The sequence below is a fragment of the Ursus maritimus genome, unplaced genomic scaffold (assembly GCF_017311325.1).
Source record: "Ursus maritimus isolate PB19 unplaced genomic scaffold, ASM1731132v1 scaffold_29, whole genome shotgun sequence".
In the NCBI taxonomy this organism is placed as follows: domain Eukaryota; kingdom Metazoa; phylum Chordata; class Mammalia; order Carnivora; family Ursidae; genus Ursus; species Ursus maritimus.
Window position 1 is genome coordinate 5,462,087 of NW_024425452.1, and position 23,802 is coordinate 5,485,888.

General features: G+C 41.3%; 1 protein-coding gene across 2 annotated transcripts in view; it reads right to left on the reverse strand.

Moving 5' to 3' along the window:
- The window catches only part of RCAN2 (regulator of calcineurin 2), a 264,715-nt gene that overhangs the window by 90,839 nt on the left and 150,074 nt on the right, over positions 1-23,802 (reverse strand). Inside the window, exon 1 of one of the 2 annotated variants that reach the window (XM_040643557.1) lies at positions 4,488-4,757. The exons of the other annotated variant lie outside the window; for it this stretch is intronic. Coding sequence (XP_040499491.1) covers positions 4,488-4,574 — 87 coding nt within the window. The 5' untranslated portion in view covers positions 4,575-4,757. Of the gene's footprint in view, positions 1-4,487; positions 4,758-23,802 lie in introns of those variants that run through there. 2 annotated transcript variants of the gene reach the window in all.

The following is a 23,802-nucleotide window of genomic DNA, read 5'->3' on the forward strand; positions in this document are numbered from 1 at the left end:
CTTTACATGGCTCTCTCACTCACTTCGTTTAGATCTCTGAATGACATTGGAACGATGACACTTAATGAACTGTCACCTCCCAGAAATGGTTCCACTGGCCATCCGCTCAAAAAGTGATCAACGGAATTTCTGGAGAAAGACAAATACAGCAGAACTCTATTTGCCTGATATCCTCCTCTTTTTGGTGCTATTGTTCTATTGGCAAAATTTAGGGAACTGGAGCTCAAAGGACCCCTAAAGCAACCCCTCCTCCAATGATTTATCCTCTCACTCTTCCTTGTTCTTCATAACCTTTATCACACCTGAAATTACAGAATACATTCATTTGTTTAGTAGTTGATTGTCTGTCTCCCGTTAGAATATACACTTGGTGAGGGCAGGGATGTCTGTCTTGTCCATCTCCCAGTACCTAAAGCATTGCCTGGCTAGTAGTTAAGTGCACCACTCACGTTTTTGAAGGAATGAACAAACCTCTAGTTCCAAGGGTCTTTGAAACTTTGGTTCTTCTAATAAGACCTGTCGTGCCTTCTGCCTGTTTCCCAATGAGCAGAAAGGAGCTTTGTGAGCCCCTTCTCCCCCATATGAATGCCCATGGAGAAAAGACTGGATCCATGGAATATGAAACAAAAGCCCTTAAAAGCCTAGAGAGGAGACATCCACCATCTCTTTTCCATAGGGGAAGCTTCCATTGCAGAGAAGGGATGGCCCCAGACTTGGCTGTCCCCAAGCGGAGGGGGAACGTTCTTCTGCAGGCTGCCTCTGCAGCTCTGGGAAGGCACCCACGATGGCCAGCAGTGGAGAAGAGTGTTTACCATCGGCTGGGAACCAGGTGGAAGAACTGCAGGTGTGGCGAACTGGTCAAAATGTGTTGGATGAGTCTCAACATCTCTGACAGCTCAGAGACACAGCTTCTAAAACTGCATATGCCAGATCTTTATTTGGAGTCCTGGGTCAAAGTGTTTAAGCAGAGGTTACTCTAGATAATTCTTGACTGACCCTACCTGCACCCATCGGAGACTAGAAGAGACAAGATTCTGACTTTATCGGATAATCTGTGTCTGGGCTCTGTTCACACTAGCCAAGTTCTGGGCTTGGGGCCTGGGCATTGTCAATATTTTTTAAAGTTCTCCAGGGGATCCCAATGGGCAATCAGGTTTAAGAACCACTGGACTAAAGTGAAATATAAATTTCATTCCCCATATTTGGAGCCCTTTCATTTTTCCAAGGATTTGGCTCCTTGTGGAGGAGGAAGGCCATTTTCAGAAATATGGGGAAAATGCTGTATAAAACCAATCCTACACACTGACACACACAATCTACATTTCATCGTATCATTTTCCTTCTATTGGGAGTGCTTCAAATTTCTTCATCTTTCAGAGCATTCTTATGCCATAAAACAGACAGCTAAGTTCCTACCAACACCAATGGAGTTTCGAGAAAGACAATTATGGCAGAACTCTATTTGCCTGATTTCCTCCTCTTTTTGGTACGACTGCTCTAGCAGTTTTGATGAAATTTAGGACGTTGGAGCCCAAAGGGCCCTCAATGCAACCAGCTGAGATCCCCCATTGGGGATAAGGTTTTCTAAGTTGCAACAGGATATTAGATTTGCATATGTCTCCACTCCTTTCAAATAAACCACTGCATTCGTGAAGAGTCCCTGCTGGTGGCATAACCCTGGTGTGGCTGCTTTCCCAAGGGCACTACATGTACAAAGGGAGAGTCTGAAAATGCAAGAAAGCCTGAGATCAAGCAACCCGGATGCAGGCACGTGAGACAAGCCCCCCCCCCCCCCCGGTGCCTCCCTTTCTCTAACACTAAATATTAAAAACTTTGAAGAAAGGAACTCCTGGCTCCACTGTGTATCAGAGATCGGTAATTAATGAAATTTACCTTCGGAGAAACTTTGGTACCAGAATTTTACATCCGAATGTCTCTTCCTGAAAATAAGCAATGCCCACTTTTAAACAAGGCACACGTGGTTTTTCTCAACAAACCTCTTCGGCCTGCCTCTGTTTGTGCCTTTTCCCCGTTTTAATAAGCACAAAGTAGAGCTTTGTTTGATAATAATGTCACCGTTTTACATTACCTGATTAAATGCCTGAAAGGAAGAGCTGTGTTTTCGAAGTTGCTAGTGTGTGTAAATGTGTGTGTGTATGTGTGTGTGTGTGTGTGTGTTTGGGGATGTGGAAGGGAAAACAGGTTCTGTGTCCTGGATGGTCACTGTAACTCAGCTGGAGTGAAGACACTCCAGTTAACTGGCAAAAGTAAACCTATCACCTTCAGAAGATCTGAAAAGATGACGGTGAAGTTATGGCGACAGCTCATAGTTCCTGAACACTAAACATGTGTCAGGCACTATGTTAATTATCTCACATATAAAATTTTCCTTAATCCTCCTACCAAGCCAGTGAGGTAGAAACTACTATTACATCTACATTACAGGTGAGAAAATAAGGCACAAGAAAGATCAGGTAACTTGCCCCAAAGAAACAAATCCATTGTGATTCAGTGGTGTTGAGCAGTAAAGATATCTAACACCTCTTTCAGGGGAGAGTCTTGCCAGAAAACCCCATAAATTTCTGAGGAACAGGGTCAGCTGCTTTATAGTCTGGCCCTGACTCACTCCCCGGTTTCCCCTCCAATCCCTCACAGAGATCCTGCTGCAGTCAAATGCATTGACTCACTCGACTGCAAAATGCAATGCTTTCCATCCCCTTGCCTCCCCTGTTCTGGGTCAAAATCTACCCACCTTCAAGTTCAAGTATCACTTTCTCCACAAAGCCATCCCAGCCACTCAAGGACAACCAGCTGTAAGAATCTTGTGTCCCCTTAATTGCACAAAACATTCCGTCTTTAAGAAATACTGTGTGTCTTTATCACAGACCCATCCGTCGTAGAAGCATATTTTAAGCTCCTTCTTGAATAAGCACAATACCTGGCATATTGCAGATCCCGAATAAAAACGCTCTCACTATCGGTTCTCGGACTAAAACAAGTTCAGATTATCTTATGACGTTTGCAGGGTGCGTATGTAATCAACAGAGAACTGTGAAGGACAGAGGGGAACTATGAAGTTTGACTTGACAGACGCATAATTCTGTTCCAGCTGTTGCTGGAAGACGTCTCTCTATCCAGTTACCCGTACCAGACTTGAAGTTGGTTTTAAACTGGAAGGGCTTTGATGGCTTCTCTCTGGCCTGCAGTGATATATGGCAGGGCTGACCGGCAGGACCGGGAGTCTCTGCACGCATGTTTCCATTCTGGACACAAGCATAGGCAACGCCAAACCATGATATTCTAATTTTCCGAACCTCAATATGACAGGTGGTAGACACTTGCACAGCCCTGGAAGAATCGGTAAACACGGAGCCACACATTTGAAATATGCAGGGACAACAAACCGGATTCTTGAATCCATGTCAAGAGAGTGTTCGAAGCCGCAGTCCTGAATGACAGAGCCAAGTGTTGTGCTAGTGAACACATAAATCCCCACCTGGGAAGCCCTGGGGAGTCACCTCCACGCTCAACAATGCAGAATTCAGAGGCTTCCTTTAAGTACAGACTAAGGTGAGGGCGGAAAATGATTATGCAGTGTAATTCCCCTTTGCTTCCTCCCGTTACACAATGAGTAACTGTCCTTTCTGTGTGTGAACTGTTCAAGTAAGAGGCTTCAGCTAGCTCTTCTTTGCAGTACGAGAGAAGAAATACAAGCACGGCATTTTTCTCATAATATAAAACCAAATGTGGGGGGGAGACCGACTGTCATCAGGGGGCAATTCCCCATGACAATTGAACAATTGCTGCAGACAATCTGTGGGGACCAACGGCCTGGAATCCTACACCTTAAGATGCAAAATTTATTTATGCCTGAACTTTCTTTATGGACAACTGCTGAGAGAAAATGACTTGCTTCCTTTGCCTGACAAAGAAAATTTCCGCGGCTGCTCTCCAACTTTGATTTCCAGAGAGCTAGAGATTGAAACTGCCATCTGTTAGCATAGCTTTTGTTCAATTTGAAGACCGCATCATCGCATCATCGTGGCATAGTTCAGTGACGTGCCCTGAAGGGGTTACTGTCCCACGATCAGGGTGTCCGGGGTGCGATGTTTATTATGTGTGCCTTCTTCATTTAGCCCGTGATCAATACCCCTCTCAACATTAAGGGCTGGCAAATTCTCCTTTCTGACACACAGATACGAGACTACAAAAACATGTCTACTGTGAAAGGGATGACTGGGGATCGCCTAGTAGAAAAGACAAGAAAAAAAACCAGACAATGGTTGACCTTATCACATTCACAATTAATGTGCCGGTCCCTCTTCTAACTTATTCTAATTAACACAGGCATGCACTCACCACTTGCATTCCTAGCGCAGACTGTGAGCTCAGAACTATCCACCAAAGTCCTGTCTCCTTAAGCTAAAAAGGCTCTGCGAGCAGCTTCAGTAACAGCGACAATGAAAAGGAAGATTGCAGGTGCATACCTTAACCTCCTGATTGGTAAAGACCTCGACATCCACCACACAGGCAACCAGAGTGGAAACATCACAGTCCATGCTAGGGGCTGGCATTCCCCCTCCTGAATTTTCAATCAAGAGCTAGGCGACCTCAGAGCTGTGCGTGATGGGAAGAGCCTCCAGGTGGATGTCGCCGTGGCCGGCCCCGGGTGCCGCCTTGCCCTGGGGATCGCCGGCGCTCGGCACCTGGAGCCCGCTCCCTCTGCGCGCACGCAGCCCGCGTCTGAGGCTGCACAGCAGAGTAATGAACGGTCCGGCTCTCTCATGGCAATGACATCACCACAAAGACTGACACAAGCTGAAGCTATTTTTTTCCCCCAAGCCTTTTATCTCTAGGCAGTGCAGTGGAGCAAATTGAACATGATTATGTGCTAAATCTGAACTCAGACTAAATCAATTCAGGCAGCGTTAGCTAGGAACTGAGTCATAGCTGTTGTTTCAGCCGACTGCTTATGTTTGCAGAAAGCAAGGGGGAGAATCTGACACGAGAGGCTCTGCTTCGAGAGGGTGGGTAAATAATTCTGCAGATGAGCCTCCTGAGGTTAAGGTGTGACAATTTTCTGCCTCAGAGATGAGCAGGAAGTTGAAGCATTTTGCAAATTGCTTGGCTTCTGTTAATTGCCCTGTGCCGCTCGGAGCAGCCACACATGTTCTGGGCATCCTAATGCATCCCGGGCACGGGCTGAATAGAAATCCATTCTTGGAGTGACTAAAGAGCCGGTCGTCAGTCATTTAGGCGGCCTGGTAGGAGAAGATAATTAGAGGTTTGTGAAATTCTATTTGAAGCACATAAGTGCAGACCAGTAACTCTAAAAGCACCCTTCCCAGCACGAGATTTCAGACTATCTCCAAGGTCATTCAAACCAAAAGCAATCGTGGAAAAGGAGTTACAGCAAACGTCTCATGCGGGGACAGATGGCAGAGTCTAATAGGCAGATGCACTGATGTGGGTCATTGTCAGAGCCTCGGGGCTCTATTTCACCTGAGACTTTGAACACGTCTGGTTGCTTTTTTGGGTCTCTCTTCCCGATTGTGAATCGCTGAGGGGCAGGGCCACGGATAATTCACCTTTATATCGGAGACTTGAGCAGAGTGGAAAGAGAAGGCAATAATTGTTTAATGAATGAATCAACTAAACAGGAATAGTCTTCTTTGACAGCAGGAGTGAGCGAAGAGAAAATATCAGATGAATTTTTATTCTATCATTAGTTGTAAAAGTCCCAGTAGAACTCACTAACATTCTAGAAGGATTTATTCCCAGTAGGAGTGCAGTGGTATCTTTGGCGGCCATCAGAGCGTCATGATTTGCAACAGACTGGCGCCTTTCTAACACACGACTGGACAAAGCGTTCCAATTTTGCATGCCGATGAGAAAGGTGACTTTTCAGACTACAAGTACAAGTTTTATGGTTGGCCCTCACTGGATTGTATTTGGACCTAGTGATCCCCTTCAATAAGAGATTTCCCATGCTACATGAAAGCAGTCCACAAATACAAATATTTAGACTGATGAAATTGTGTGTGTGTGTGTGTGTATCTGTGTGTGTCTGTGTGGCACTTACTATGTTGTCCTGGGCACTACGGGGAATATGAAGTCATATATGCAGATAATTTAACTAACACTTATTGAGTGATGGCTATAGGCAAAGCTCGGCACCAGATGCTCTTAAGGATAAAATGATGAATAAGCAAAACTCACTATCCTCATGGGGCTTAAAATCCAGCAGAGGAGATAAGACATGGAGACAAACTTCTATACAGTGAGGCAGTGGCAGTCGCGATGGTGGCCGAGGAGCTACAGACAGCATCTAGTGGCAGCACTGGAGAAAGAGCAATGGATAATGAAAGCAGCTGTGCAGGTGAGCATCAAGGAGGAGCACATGGCCTCTGCTCTGCTCTTGAAACATGGGTAAGGCTATGGTGGACAGAGAAGGGGGAGACAGAACGTGAAGGGAGCCCGTCAGACAAGGGCAGTAGACTAGAAATGCTCAGACCAAAAAAAAAAGTAGGTTATTTGAAGGGAGAGGTAGCCTGCAGCTTAAATTTGACTGGAGCCAGGGGTAGACAAGAGAAGCAAGAGTGAGATGACTCAACGCCTTGAGGGACCCTTAGGGTCTACCCAGGTGACCATGGAATGCCAGGAAGGTTTTGAGAATGTAAATGGAGCTTACATATACGTAAATATAGCTAAAAGGTATAGTATATGCAAAGAGGAATATAATTTTGAATAGCACTGACATTTGTTCAAGAGGCAAAACAACGATATAGCCTCTCTTTTCATATGCCATGACGTATGCGAAAACGGACTCTTTAAAAGTTTCATACCAGCAGCCTCCTGGTAAGGGTCTAACAATCAGCTCTCTGAAAAGAAAAGCCCAATGTATAGTGTTTGCTGATTTCTGTGGTGTAAATATTCTTATCAGGGCTGATTTCAAGCACCTAAGATGAAGTCACTCGAATTCGAAGTTGGGAAGCGATGCCTGTGATGGGTTCACATCAGCTGATGGAGCTGCCTCCAGCAGACCACTGTTGCAGTCCTGAGAACATTTCATCCGCAGAGGTTAGGTCCAGCACGCATGTCCAGAGCCCACCAAGGAACAGCAGGGCACTAGGAGCAACGCACTGTAATCACTGGGATCTGTGCATTCTATCACACTTTCTATGTAGGGAAGAGCTAGAAAGGACTCACATATGTTATTTCAAGAAAAAGTGCCTGCTATGCTGTCAACTCATTTATATTAGCATGAAATGACTGATAACTCAGAGTATGACCCATCACAGAGGAATCTGTATTTTAACAAGGGGACCCAATATTAAGTTGAGTAAATATTAAGTACGTTTTTAGGGTGGAATTGTATGCACCGAGAGCCTATGGCAATTCTAAAATAAAATTATTGGGTTTTTAAAATAGGTTGGTTCAACAAACTGGATATACAATACGATTCAATTGCCTATATAAAAGCAGTCATTTTCCTATAGACCAAAGCCCCTAGGGGGCTTCCTCGTTAAAATAGTGTCCTGTTTCTCTAGATAGAATGTACTTTTTACAGCTGGGAGATGACTGACAGGCTTGGAGGTGTCTGGGGTATGTGTATTAGCCCCCTGGCTGATGACTAGAAGGCCCTACACACACTGGCTCCTATCCCCTCCCATCTCATCTCATACCATTTCCCCCCGTACTCTCCACGTCCCAGACCCACTGGTTTTCTTGGCATTCCAACGTGCCAAGGTCTTTCTTACCGCAGGGTCTTTGTACTTGCTATTGCCTTTGTCTGAACATATCCAGATCTCTTCACGGCTGGATCCTTCCCATCAACCATATCTCAGCCCAGAGACCATCTCCTTGGAGAAATTCTCCCCGACCACCCAAAATAAAATGTGAACACAAACCTATGCGTGCACGTGCACGCACGTACAGAATCAATCCCTTTCCCGGCATCTGCATTTTAATTTTATTCACAGACCTTTTCACTCTCTGAAATTGCTGTTCACTTATTTCTTACTTATTGTGTGTTCCCCCAACTAGAATTTAGTCTCCACAAAAGCAGAGATTTTGGCCTATTCTGTTCACTGCTTATTCTCAAGAGCTAGAAGACTGCCTGACGCTTAGGAGGTGTTCTGTTCAATACCTGACGCATGAATGGATAAGTAAATGAATGAATGCATCTTAGAAGACAAGTAGAGGGACTCAACCCAAAAGAGGTGCCTTCTGATCTAGGAGTTTTAGGAAGGTCCTTGCAGGAAGGTATATGGGCATAGAAGTTCGGCGATCATCCCCATTCCTGGCAGCTGAACCCTGGCAAAGCTCTGCTCAGGAGCGCCCTTCCCAGCTGAAGTGGCCATAAAATCATAGGATTCAGCCAAACCACTGCGCTTTCGATGACTGCCCACATTAAGAAAATGGATGCAACATGATGCAGACCCTTTAGACAAAGATCCCTTTCCTGCCCCTCTGGCCAGGCAATTCTTACAGCCACCTCTGAGTGAGCAGGTGGAAACATGCTCCTTTCAATCCAGAGGCAGCAGCCAAATCTACCTTGTTAATGAGCACAGATATTCCCATGAAAGCTATGGGATGTCAAAGGCTTTGCTCCTTCTGTGTCTTTTGGGATCACATGTTTTTAATGTTTATTACAGAAAACTTCAAACGTATTCAGAACTAGAGAGAATATAATAGTAAGCCTTCACATACCCGCCAGCCAGGTGCAAGAGTAACATTGGGGGCCAGTCTTGCTTCCTCTCTGCCAGTGGGTCTGAGAGTGTGGTCCCAACCAACGGCATCAGCATCATCTGGAAACTTGCTAGAAAGGCAAATTCTTGAGTCCCACCCAAGACTGAATCAGAATCTCTGGAGGTGAGGCTGATATCCGTATTTTAATAAGCCCTCCAGGTGATTCCAATGCAAGGCCAAGTCTGAGGATCACTGCTGCCTGTCCCCACTCACTCCAAGTTATTTTGAAGCAGATGTCTGACATCCTATCATTTCATCTGTAAATATTTCAGTATATATCTCCAAAAGATAAGGGCTCCTCCTTGGAAATCACAATACCCATCATCACACAACCCAAAAGAAAGACTACTTCCTCAGTATATCATCAAATAACCTGCCAGTGTGCACGTTGCTCCAGACTACCGTTGTTCTCTTTCTTCTCATCTTCTCTCTGTCCCCTCCCCAGTCCCATCCTGCTGTCCCCTTCATTCCTTCTTTGCTTCATTTGTTAAGTTTGTTGGTTTAAACTGGGATCCACGCTGTGCTGTCTTTCAGTGTCTCTTTTAATCTATAGACTGCTCCCACATCTCATCTCTCTCTCTCTTTTTTTTTTCTCTTCCTTGCAGTTTGCTGTTGATGACGAAATCATGTTATTTGTCCTTTAGAGATGCCCCAGTCTGGATTTTCATGATGAGCTCCACATGGTGTCATTTACTTGGTTCCTCTGTTACCTGTAGGTCCTGTTAGATCCAGAAACTTGATAGATTCAGGTGTGGCAAGACTCCTTCCTAGACAGTGTTGTGTTCTTCCATCAGGGGGTAGTAATGCCAGGCTGTCTCTCTTTTCACACAAATGCCTAGAATCATTCTTTCATTAGGATTTGCAAAATAATGGTATTCCTTCTTCAGTATTCATGGACTACTTCCATGAAGAGGAAGTACTTCCCATCTACATTTGTGTAAGACAGGCAAAATACACACTTTCCTCTTTTTCTTTATTAGCTGGTTTTTAAAAATAATTTGTTTCCTTATAAAATGATCCTTCAAAGAAGATCACTGAGGTTTTTTTTTAAGTGTCATTATGAACTCATGAATTAAATATATTTAGTGAGTTTAAATCCACTGTAGTTTTATTTTATTGATGCTTCAATTGCCCATCTTTGGCTGGTGGGAGTCTAATTAGGTTGGCTCCAGTGTCCTTTTGACACAATCCCAGAGTCTTCAAGTGCCAGCTCTCCTTCTGGCACGACAAGATATTCCAGGCTCATCTTGTCCATTTCCTATTCCAGATAAAGAATCAACAGGGGCGCCTGGGTAGTGCAGTCGTTAAGCGTCTGCCTTCGGCTCAGGGCGTGTTCCCGGCGTTCCGGGATCGAGTCCCACATCGTGCTCCTCCGCTGGGAGCCTGCTTCTTCCTCTCCCACTCCCCTGCTGTGTTCCCTCTCTCACTGGCTATCTCTCTGTCAAATAAATAAATAAAATCTTAAAAAAAAAAAAGAATCAACAATTTCTCCAAGGGGCCTCAGTTTCATTTAATAAGTATTTTACATATTTTCAGATCATAGTTTTTATACTTACAGAAAGGTGCTCTTTGCAGTGGGTTGGTTATTGTTTATAAGCATTTCAGTGGACAGAGCTAGGAATTATATAAATATATTTAAAAGATAGTATATGAGTTCAGACTGATGATTTCAAATCCAAGACTACAGTGTTTTTGCTGAGTCACATCAGTATTATGTGTATCCCCTTTCTCTGACATCAAATATCTTGGTCATTACCAAAAACATAATTATTCATTTGCCTTATTCCATACTATCTGTATAGCGGTCTTGGAATCACATTATTAATACCACGAGGAACAATTTAAGATTTTTTTCCCAGTTCTTTTTGTCCTTTGGGTATACCCCATAAAGCAGATTCCAGTTACTGTGACTTACAGTCATTTGAAATAGTTCCCCTATCCCACTAACGAGATAACAAGTTAGGTTTACTGGTTTCAAAAATATTTACTTTTAGAAACATTTACTTTGTAAGGTTCACTTGTTTCTAAAATGTTTCCAAATTTGTTTGCTTTTTTTCAAAAGTAACATCTTTGAATTTGTAAGAATTATCGTTCCCATTAAACTTAATTTTGTTTTATAGTTATAAAAAATATTGCATAGTTCAAAAATCAAAACTACAAAACTACAAAGAAATCAAGCTTCTATCCCTGTCTCCTCCACCCCATTCCCACCCTCCCTCCCATTCAGGCCACTGCCCTTTCATCTTTGCTGTTTATCCATTCTTATGTTACAAAAAAATAAGCAAAACTAGCAAAAATATATGTATACTATTTTCCCTCTCTTTCTTAGACAAATGAGAGTATAGTTGCACACTTTGTCTAGCTTTTATCACTAAAAAATGTGACCCTAGAGATCATTCCATAGTAAAATATAGAAATAGTCCCATTCCTTTTTTATAGTTGTATAGTATTCCACCGTGTGGATTTACAAAGTTTGTGAAACTAGGCGCCTCTTGATAGGCACTAGGGTTGTTTCCAGTCTTTTGCTATTAAATAGCGCAGCCATGGATGGACTTTGCTCATGCCTTTTCACGTTTTGCGACAGACTCTACAAGTGGAATTCCTGGGTTAAAAGGCAAGTGTATACGTGCTTTTGCTAGATCCAGCTGAACTGTCCACCATAGAGGTTGTGCCATTTTGCTTCCCTACCAGCACTTTATGAGAAAGTGTTTCCGTGCAGCATGTGTGTGCAATGCACTGGACATTTGCCCATCTGGTGAGCAAGATGCAGTTAGTGTAGCGGGGCTTTGATTTGCACTTCTCTTATTATGGACACATTTATGGATCTTTCTGTGTCCGTGCTAGTACAGCATTGTTCTAGTCAATCCCAATGCTATCTTCTCTCCAGCTAATTCAGGTTCTGTTTCTCACCCAAGCAAGCAAAGCATGCTAAACCCACGCCAAGAGGCCTCCATGAGCTTTGTTCGCATTACTCTTATGAGCAAAGTGGAGCATTGGCTCCTGGGGCTAAGAGCCACTTGTATTTCTTCTTTTTCTGTGATACCTCACTTGGGTCTGGTCATCTCAGGTCAAACGCATTCTCACCCCAGGTCTCTTGCAGGTGGCATCCCTTGCCTTGAATGCCATGTCCCCCGCCTTGGCAGGGCTCCCTCCTCCCCAGAACGCAGGTCTCTGCTCAATGGCCCACGTCAGAGAAGTCTGCCCTCATCCACCTCTCACTAAGTAGCACCCTCTCACTGTCTTCTTCCTCTTCAAAGCACTTATCACTAACTGATGGTATACATTTATTTGTGGAGTTTTGTTTTACCTCTCCCATGGGAATGCAAGCTCCATGAGGGCAGGGCTCCCCTACCTCGTTCACTGTGGTTTCCCTCCATGCCTACAAGGGGGCCTGGTGCACAATGGGAGCTCAATGATCGTGTGCTGGATGAATGAATAATGAAATAAGTGAAGCCCTTTCGCTCCGAGTGGCAACTGAGGACAGGTGCTGCTGGGGACGTGGACGAGATGTAAGTGTACAAAGTGGGTACCTGTGAAGGAAAATGAGCCTGAGAAGGGAGAATGAGGCCCATGAAGGTGCCTCAGGTCACTGGGCAGTGGGGATGGTGAGGTGGGGGCAGGGGAGGTCCATAGGAAGTGAGAGGCACACTGAAAGGGGAGAAGGAGGGACACAAAATCAAATGTCCCCTGTCTGTAGCAGCCAGCCCCATGTCATGTGGCAGCTGCAATGCCCTCGTTCAGACTCAAGGACAGCCATTCCATCCCTGCCCAGTTAGCACCTACTGAGGTCCTACAACGCTCTGACAGCTAATCCCCAACGGGCACTCTGAAGAAGCCATCATCATTTCTTCTTTGCCTTGCCCTCTTCCCCAGTTCCCGTGGTCTTATCCCTCCCTTGATCCCTCTTTTAAGAAGACATATTTCCCCTTTTCAACCTCCACATCTGAATCAGACGGCACATGTTACACTAGGCAGGGCTATGCCTAAGAAGCTGACATACTTGAGAAATGACAGGGATGAAAAATAAATAGCTGTTTGCTTGGCCCTCCGGTCTTCAGACATTCAGTTCTCTGGGAACGGCCCCTCCTCCTTCCACCCTGGATTCATCTGAGCAGACCAACCCAGTCAGAGTTCTCGTGAGGATTTTCCAAATCAAAACTGGGTCAGGAGAATATCAGTGATATTCTAGTATTATTCCAACAAATGCCTCCCTCTTTCTGCAAGCTAATTCAGACACTATTCCTGCCATCAACAACCAAAAAAGTCCTAGTTAACTCACATACACGTGTACACACACCCCCCCCATACAGTCCTAGATTAAATAACAGGGGACAAAGGGGACAAAAAAGTTGGAGTCATTCATCAGGTTTTCCAACTGTCTCACTGAAACTACCCCTACTCCCTATTTCCATTAGAGATGAGGGACCTGGTACCATCCTAACGCCCTCCTGAAGTACCAGCAGGAGTCCCAAGATGGATCTCTGCAAAGAAGACCTTGTCACAGAATCATCTTTCCATCTCCGATGCTTTTGCCCTGCTAAACCTTTTCAGGTTTTGGAGCTATCTAACTAGTATTTGGTCACCTGCTTTGAAAATCTGCATATTGGTCTGATACCTACCTCTACTTGGAATGTCATATTTAGTATTTTATTGTGTCTCAGCTGCAACTTGGAATTCATCATCCTGTTGTACATCATTTAATTAGGGGTGACCGAATTCATTAGCACTGTGTTATTTAAACTTCACAATAGGCCCCATTTAGAGAATGAGGAAGTCATTTGTCTCAGGTCAAATAGCTAGAAAGTGGCGGAGCTAAGTTAAATCCAAACCATTTGTCTCCAAAGTGTGAACTCTTAACTTCTCTGCTACATTAACTTTAACATTCTGGAGGACAGAACAGGAGCACATCTGCACTTTTGAAAGCATTCTAGTGCTGATGTGAAGGCTGGATTGGAAAGTATCAAAGTCTTATCTTCGAGGAGATGGTGCCAGTGACAAGAGTGGGTTTCTTATAGAGATGAAAGAGTCCATCTACCAGCAAAATCAAGAAAGCCTTGGGGCACCTGGGTGGTGTAGTCGGTTAAGTGACTGAGTCTTGGTCTCAGCTCAGGTCGTGATTTCAGGGTCATGGGATCGAGCCCTGTGTCGAGCCCTACGTAGGCTCCGTGCTTAGCATGGAGTTTGCTTGGGACTGTCTCTCCCTCTTCCTCTGCCCCTCCCCTCTGTGTACTCTCTCTCTCTCTCTCTCTAAATCAATCAATCTTTAACAAAAATCAAGAAAGCCTTCATGAAAGAGAAGGATATTTGATATGGATACTGGGTAGAACTAAGATAGATCCAGGTCTTATGAGAAAGGTTAGGGGTTTAAAGACCAGTGTACAGGCCATTTATTCGGAATGGGAAGTGTGAAGAGGGCCACAGGGAGTTATAAGATCTGGAGGGAGGTCATGGACACATAGATGAGGACTTTGAGTGACAGGGCAAATAGTAAGTATATTTCACTCTGTAACGTATGGGATCTTTCAAAAGATTTTGAAAAGATCTGTGCAGTAGGTTGAACTGGAGTGAAGAGGGACTATAAATTTTCGTAATTTCAGACTCTTGCCAGAAAGCACTGAAGGGCTAGGTTACGGAGATGGAATAGTGATGTAAGGAAAGGGGTGTATATGAGAAACACCATGGAGATAGAATGCTTAGGATTTAACAATTAATTGGCTATCAAGGTAATGGTCTGAGGGGTGTAACATGAGGAGGGAAGCAGGTTGGAGATACCAGAAAAAGGAGAAGGGGAGGCAGAGAGAGAAGGAGATTCAAAGAGTCCAAGCCTGGGTAGATAGTGTTAACTTTATCTGAAATAACTTAGGTATGTTAAAATGTGATCAGTTTTATATATCTGTGACACATACATGTTCACAGTTGTTCATTTCAATCTTTAGCTAATATCATTAGATTTTACATCAACAACAACAACAACAAAAGCAAAAAAGAAGGGTAAGTGTAAAACCTGAGATTATGATTGTAGTGGTAATAGGTACTAGTCTTTATAGGTATTAATCAGGGATGGACATTACTGCAAAACTGTCATAGTTCTGACTAGTTAAAACTCTAGAAACATGCCCCCCACTCAGCCCATTCTCCTTCTCGTGTTAAAACCTAAGACACAGGAAAAAATAACATGCAAATCTATGAACAGTGGTCATTCTACACTACCATCTCTACTCTCTTTTACAAAGGCTGAGGCTTTAGTTTGACATGTAAATACATGAAAGTATTAGTAAGTCTTACTCTTTATTTGAAACTAACAACTTATGAAACACAAAAATACTTCTGGAAAAGCAAATGTACCATTTTTTAGACCTGAACTTCTAATCTAACCAAGTCTGCTACTCTTCCTGTGCTCCCTGTCCCAATTGTGACAACACCTTCTATTCAGTCACCTTGCATCATATCCCCGGTCACCTCTGATTCCTTCCACTGGCAGCCCCAAAGGGGCTGGTTGATCCAGAGGGTCAGTGAGGTTGTCAAAGGGCCCTGTCTCTCTGACTCTGTCTTCTGAAGGTCAATGTCATTCTAAAGCTGATTCCCAGGATGGCTCCCAGTAGCAAGCACTGCCTCTATTTCATTCTACAACTGGCCCACTTAGGTCACCTGCTCACCTTTGAATATGACTGTGGCTGGGGTAAAGAATATGCCAGTTGGCTTAAGCCAATTTGGACCCGCTCTCTAGTACGAAGTGCTGTTGGTTTTCCTTCAAGTAGGGTTGCATGAGAACAGGTGGATGTGCAAGCAAGTCTCTAGGCTAGGAGCGGGATGGATGCTGGATGGACATCCACCAATGTCTACCACTGTCTCAATTCTATACCTTTCAAAATAGGCTTTTGGTTGCAAATGATAGAAACTGTTCTTGGCTAACTAGCAGAAAAGCAGCATATAAGGAAGTTAGCAGGTAGCTCTTACAGAATTAACAATTTTGAGAAACAGCTCCAGAAACAAGGTTGGAATGAAGAGGTCTAAACTGCAGAAGATAATCTCCAAGATGACACTGTAGGAACAAATGAAATAGGATGCTATCACTGGAACCCACAACCATCAGACTCATCACTTCTTTTCTGTTGCCCTGAGTGATATCTAACAGCTCCTGTGACTTTGTGTAATACTCTCTGAGTGTGGGTGGTGTCCAGCTGGTCAGGCCTGAGTCATGTACCCCAAGCCCAACTGCCAGGGTATCTAGTCAGGGAAATTTTGGTTCCCATGGCCTCTTAGTGACAGGTGGTAGTCCCACCAAGGATCATAGAGGGGAGACTTCCTCAACACAGAACAGGGGTGGGATGCTGGACAGCTCAAAAATAACAAGGGTCTACTCTCAGCCTCCTACCCAGTATGCCTCCCTGCCCACTCATCTTTTTATTTAATTTTTATTTAATACCACCGGGTTCATCTGGAACTAGTTCTGGTGCTATCACTACCCTGGCTCAATATCTTTATTGCTTTCGTACAGATGGTAGAATTAGAAGTTGTTTTTTTAAAATATGGTGATATCAACCTACTTCTCCAACCATTTTTTTCTTTTTTTTTCTTTTTTTTTTTTTAAGATTTTATTTATTTATTTGACAGAGATAGAGACAGCCAGCGAGAGAGGGAACACAAGCAGGGGGAGTGGGAGAGGAAGAAGCAGGCTCACAGCGGAGGAGCCCGATGTGGGGCTCGATCCCAGAACGCCGGGATCATGCCCTGAGCCGAAGGCAGACGCTTAACTGCTGTGCCACCCAGGCGCCCCTCCAACCATTATTTTCTAACTACTGCTCAGTACACATCCTATTTTCCAAACGAACTGAACTTCTTGATATATGCCATATTATTAAAACTACTCTGCTTTGCATAGATTATTTCCTATCATTGCAAGTCATTCATTCATCAACCCATTCCATTTAATGGTTATTTAATGAACATACTATACCCAGTACACAGCAAGGCACTTGGCCATAGAAAGATAACAAGTCACCATCTCCTCCCTCAAGGAGGTCATGGCAAAGGTAGTAAAGAATTACAATATGATAAGACAGGCTAGGGCAGAATAGGATACTATACATAAATTATGTTTTCTATAAATGATGTTGGTACAAAGTATAGTATGAATGTTGGATAAGGAGTATCTAAGTTTGCCATAGAAAGGGGGCATTTAGAGAAGGTTTCCCTAAGCAAGGAATATTTTGCTAAACTTTGAAAGTTAAGTAATTTGCTAGTCTTCCAGATGGGCAAGCAAGTAGGGAAGTGACTATTAAGTGTAGGCAGGAGCATGGCATGATGTAGCGAAGTATGAGAAACGATGAGTAGACTAATATTGCGGAAATTCTCAGGTGGAGTCCAAGATTAGAGGTAGGGAGCCATGGACAATGCACCTAGACTGTTAGGCAAGGGCCTGACCATGAAGAGTTGTGTGAGTTATAGAAAGGAATTTCAATTTTGTTCCACACAGATCGAGAGAGAGAACCAATGAAGGCTATAATAGTAGACCCTTGCCTCTCCCTGCCTCTAATTTCACTGCTATTGTATCTATCTTGCAAACAATGTGCAGTCAGACAGCTCCTTCTGCTAAGGAAATATAATCATATTACTGTCCATAACAGTGGAGTGCAAAGTTGGAACCGGGGCTACATATATGCAAAAGTATATAGTAAGGAAATGTTAAAAACCCAAAAGGCAAATAGGCCCTTAAGACTTGTGCTGGAAATTTCTCATGCTCCCTTAGTGGAAGGTCAGCCTCCACCATTAAAATACTGCACATTACTTCCATATACATAATGTACACAAATCCATTATAGCTCTTACCTTACTGAATGGTTTAAATGTTTTATCGTATACTCAGCACTCCGCATGCTGCTAAGCATTAAGCATACAGCAAGTCATCAAGATAATGTCTGATAAATGGGTAAAAGAATGCATAAGTGAAAGACAAAACAAGCAAATGCCACCCTCGCTTTCCTTTTATGGATGGATTAGTTCTGAGTTGCTCTACCGTAGCAACAGCTCTATTTGCTTTAGACTTGGGTGCTTAGTATTAAGTCCCCGGCCCCACCACCCTATTCTTTAACTCCTCAAGCTTTGAGAGTCCTAGAGATTTACCCTGGAAGAACTAAGAAGCATTGCCATGAAGACTCAGATGCATTTACATGTATAAAGAGAAGTGGCTGAAAGGCCACCAAAGGCTTGTGTTCCTTCAATAGTAGAGAACTGTAATTTCCCATCAGGGCTACAGTTCTCAGTCCAAGGGTGATCCTGTGATGGCTCTGTCCAATGGAGTAGAAAGAGAATTAATGGATGCCAAATTCAGGCGCGGCGTATAAGAACCAACTGCAGGACCCTCATTTCTCTTCCTCAAACTGATCTTTGGAGCCAAGTTTTGAAGATGGTAGAGCCTATGTCAGCCTAGGTCTCTGAATGACTGCATGGAGCACATTCCTATTCCTTTTATCCTCCCCCTCTACCATACTGCCAATGGGCCTTTACATGAGTGGAAAAGAAACCTCTTTTCTGGTAAGCCCCTGAGATCTTACAGCATCTCTGGTACCTCAGACATTATCACTCTAACTAATACAGCATCCATGTGTGTGTGTGAAAATATGTGTGAATGCAAAATCCAATTTTATACAGAATCAAAAACAAAATGGGGATAGAATCAGAAGTAAGACTATTTAGGGTGCCTGGGAGGCTCAGTCAGTTAAGTGTCTGCCTTCAGCTCAGGTCATGATCCCCAGGTCCTGGGATCGAGGACCATATTGGGCTTCCTGCTCAGTGGGGAGTCCGCTTCTCCCTCTACCCCTCCCCCTGGCTTGTGATATCTCTCTCTCTCATGTTCTCTCTCTAAACTAAATAAATAAAATCTTTAAAAAAAAGAAGACGACTAATCCTTGAATGTGGAAAATCTTTCATTTTAAAATTTAGTTTGAATATCTTAAATTAGCAAGTAAGCAGGTACTCATAATGTTATTTGATGTATAATGGTCAGTATGTGTCAAGACAGAGACCAAAGTAAAAAATGGGCTTGAGAAAAGAGCTGGAAAGCAAAAAAGGTAAAATGAATCAGATCAGAAAAGATTTTCTCATGAAGTTCATAATTTTTTAAACAACTGAATTAGAAATAAACACTGATTATGATTGGTTAGATTTCAAATACATAAATAAATCATTACGATTATGTATAAGAAACATAACTTAGAAATAATGAGAAATACATTATGATTATGTCACTGGATCTTGTCAAGCTTCAGACTGCTAATAGCTCACACTTTAAGAAGATTCCATCTGCCTAAAAATGTCAGGTAGGGGCTTCAAATGACTTGCTCTGTATTTCTAAACATCCTAGGTCCAGCCTAAGAAGGAAGGCATCTAAAAAAGTCAATCTTCCTTCATAACCCAAATCTTCTTTTATTTTACTTTCTCTTTTTTGTTGTGGTAAATAATAAAGCTAGAATAGAGAAATGTAAAGAAGGAGAGGTAAGAAGCCACATGGAGAGCACAAAAGAGAAGTTTCTGGCATTAGATGCCAGGCTGATTATCCACATTCATTCCACTTTGATTGGGGTTTGGGTTGGGGATGTTCATTGGGCATGGCAATACCTTTGGAAGTTTCCAAAACTTTGAGAAATCACATTCTTTGACTGAGATATGTCTTTTGAGTGTTTTCATAGAATTAGGATATCGAAAGCAGAGAAAAAAAGATCTCAGGGTCCTGGAATCAAGCCCCACATTGGGCTCCTTGCTCAGCAGAGATCCTGCTTCTCCCTCTCCCCTTGACCATCCCCCCAGCTCATGCTCTCTCTCTCTCTCATGTGCTCTCTCTCTCAAATAAATTTTAAAAATCTATAAATAAATAAAACACACAGATTTTTAAATACCCCATAAGAGAGTTAATGAAAAAGAAACCTGAGCAAACTAAATTCCATAAAGTAATGAGCCCTTCTCATGAGAGAAGAAATATACGTATGCTTTCACCTTGCATGTAATAGTTGGAGAAAGAAGAATTTACCAGAGACAGGTATAAGAGGAGATGAGATAAACTCCTCAGAAACTTTTTTTGGTTTCACGTGGTCTGGAATAATGGATTTGAATCCCATAAAGTCCCAGATGAAGGGAATGTTTGTAAAGCCAATACTTTATTGAGACCAAAACTAAAATAAGGAAAAAGAGATCTGTGGAACACTATAAAGTATTAAAGCATAAGTCCTAAAAATAGAAGAAAGAATGATGCAGAAGAAATATTTGACAAGATAATGGCCAAGATTTTCTCTAAATTGATTAAGGATGTCAATGCATACATCCAAGAAGCTCATTAAACCACAAGATGAGCAGGCCTAGACACATTATAATTGAACTCATAAAATTCAAAACTAAAGAGAAATATTACAAGCAAAAGGAGGAAAAAAGGCATATTACATACAGGGGAACAACAATGAAAATGACAACTGACTTCTTAGAGAAACAATGGTAGCCATAATGCAATGGAACAACATATTTAAAGTAAAGACATAAAAATGATTAACTATCAACCAAGATTTATACATCCAACAAAAAATTACTTTGCAAATATGAAGGCAAACACTTATCTGTTGCTTGTGAAAATGTAGAATATTAGAGCCACTTTGGAAAACAGTTAGGTTGTTCCTTAGAAAGTTAAACATTAGTTTAAAATATGACCCAGAAGTTCTACTAGTAGGTATTTACCCAAGAGAAATGAAGACATATGTTGACACAAAGACATGTATGCCAGTATTCATAGTAGCATTATTATAATAGCCAAAAATTGGAAACAAGACAAATATCTATCAATTGGTGAATGGATAAGCAAAATGTAGTATATTCATACAATAAAATACTTACTATTCATCAACAGAAAGGAATGAATAAACTACTGACCTGCTATAACATCATTAAGCCTCACAAACATTTGCTAAATGAAAAGAAGCAAAAGATCGCATATTGTATAATTTCATTTATATGAAATATCCATAAAAATAGATTAATGATTGCCTGCAGCTGTGGGTGAAAAGGGCGCTGTCTGCAAATGGACATGAACAAACTTTTTTGGGGGAATGAAAATATTCTAAAACTGGATTTTGGTGATAGTTGTACAACCCTAAATGCTTACTAATAATCATTGAATCATACACTTAAAATGGGTGGGTTAATGGTATATAATTTATGCCTCAATAAAGTTGTTAAACAATATGAAGACAAAATTTAAAAAACATATTCAACAATAAAAAAAGGATAGAAAACTCATCTACTACTCATCTGAACTCTTAGAAACGATAAAGAATATTCTTTCTACTGAAGAGAAGTAATCACCAGTGGAAACTCAGATTGACAGGAAGGGATGACGAGCATTAGAGGGGTAAATTTATGGGTAAATATACAAGACCTTCATATTATATTTATTTTAAAATTCTTTAAAAGATGATTCATTATTTAAAGTAATATAGGGGCGCCTGGGTGGCACAGCGGTTAAGCGTCTGCCTTCAGCTCAGGGCGTGATCCCAGCGTTATGGGATCGAGCCCCACATCAGGCTCCTCCGCTATGAGCCTGCTTCTTCATCTCCCACTCCCCCTGCTGTGTTCCCTCTCTCGCTGGCTGTCTCTATCTCTGTTGAATAAATAAATAAAATCTTTAAAAAAAATAAAAAAAAAATAAAGTAATATAACAATAATGAATTGTGGAGTTTACAGCATATGCAGAAGTTAATTCTATGACAAGAGCACAAAGACTGGGTGGGTGAGAAAGGAATTATATTGTGATATTCTTACTTTGTGAAGTAATAAAATATTATTGAAGGTAGACTGTGATATGCTAAAGATGCATATTGTAGTCTCTACAATACGAACGATCGTCAAAAATAACACAAGAAAGACTAGCTAAAAAGTCCACGGAAAGTGATCAAATGAAATACTAAAAAAATAATTGATTTATCCAAGAGACAGCAGTGAAGGAGAACTACAGTAACATAAAGCAGATGGAACAAATAGAAAACAAATGTCAAGATGGTGGGCTTAAACACAACCATACTGATAATTACTTTAAACGTGAATGGATTGTAAACACTTGAATTAAAGGGCAGAAAACATCACACTGGATAAAAAAGCAAGAAAGCAAGAATATCTTTACCTATAACGATATCCACACACATGTGTACACAAAACATATTTTAAATCTAAAGAGACAGACTACTTAAAAGCAAAAGATTAGAAAAATATAAACTATGCAAATGGTAAGCACAAGAAACTTGGGTGTATCTATATTTGTATCACACAAAGTAGACTTTACAATACAGAGAACTACCAGAGATAAGGATATAAGAATAGATATTTTATCATTTTAAAATCAAGAGAATATACAGTTTTCTTTGTCTCTGTCTTTAAATATCTTAATTCACCCTGTACTTCTCCTTTCTTATATTTCTGGGATATAGAAATATTACATTTAAGAAAATAGAACAAGCTTAGATATGAATGTAGTTAATAACAAAAAGTCAAAATACATGAAGCAGAATTTGACAGAACTCAAGGGAGAAATACAGATCTACAATTACAGTTGCATATTTTACAATAGGAATTAGTAGAAAATAAATTCGGGAATTAATGGAAATTAGTAGAAAAAATAAAATCCTCTCAAACTAATAGAGAAAAAAGTCAGTAGAGATAAAGAGATAAAGAACATTCGAATGATTCCAGAAACCAATTTGACCTACTTGACATTTATAGAGCACTGTACCCCACAACTGCAGAAATACACGTTCTTTTCAGATGTACACAGAGCATTCACCATGGCACACCATATGCTGCATTCTAAAACAAGCCGCAATAAGTTGAAAAAGATCAAAATCATGTAGATCAGAGGTTCTCAAAATATGGTCCAGGGAACTCATATGGTCCTAGAGACCCTTTTAGGAGGTTCAGAAGGTCAAAAGTATATTTGAGGTATTGAGACATAATTTTTCTCTTTTATTCTCATTCTCTCATGAGCATATAGTGGAGTTTTCCAGAGGCTGACTGACTTGTGCTACCACAACAGATTGAATGAAGAAGTGTGAAAATCCAGTTGTTTTCCATTAAGCGAGACATTAAAGAGGCTTACAAAAGTAGTAGTCTGTCTCAATCTGTTCACTAATATTTTGTTTTGGAAAATATAATTACTTTTCATAATAATGTTATTTACATTAAAATGCTATTTTTAAATGGTTTAGTAAATATTTTAAGCCTCTGTTTTAATATGTAATATGACAAACACACATAAATAGACATAACACGCATAAATGGAAGTTCTTTGGGGTCTTCAATAATTTTTAGGAGTGAAAGGTGGTAAGAACAAATTTTTTGATAGCCACTGATGTGGAATATATTCCCTGAACAAAAAGAAATTAAATTACAAGTCGATATAAATAAGACTCATAAAAACTCCTAAGTATTTGGAAATAAGACAACACTTACGAATAATCATTCAGTCAAAGAAGAAACCTAATGGGAAATTTAAAAAAAATTTTTAAACCAAATGATAATGATACAATATGGCCAAATTCGTAGAATATAGCTAAAGCAGTGCTTAGAGGGAAATACATAGCTTTAAATGCCTGTATTGAAAAGAACAGTAAAATTAATAAACTAAGCACCAATTTTACACACAATCTTTCAGAAAATAGAGCAGGAAGGAACACTGGCCAACTCATTTTAAGAGGGCAGCATAATGCTGATGCCAAAATTTGTTCAAGATATTAAAATACATATGCATAATCTTTTATTGGTAACATGTTTAGAAATCTCTTATAAATATTTATGTACAAGAATTGTAACAGTAAAAATATATGTCCAACATTAGGGGCCATTTAAATAAATTATGACAGATCTATAGGGTGAGACATTATGCATCTATCAAAAGTATGTTCTCAAAGGAACTGATGACATGGAAAAAGACATAAGTAAAAAAGAAATGTAGTGTGATCCCATTACTCTATATAATATGCCTATATAGAAAAATAATGGAAAGAAATGCACCAGAACATT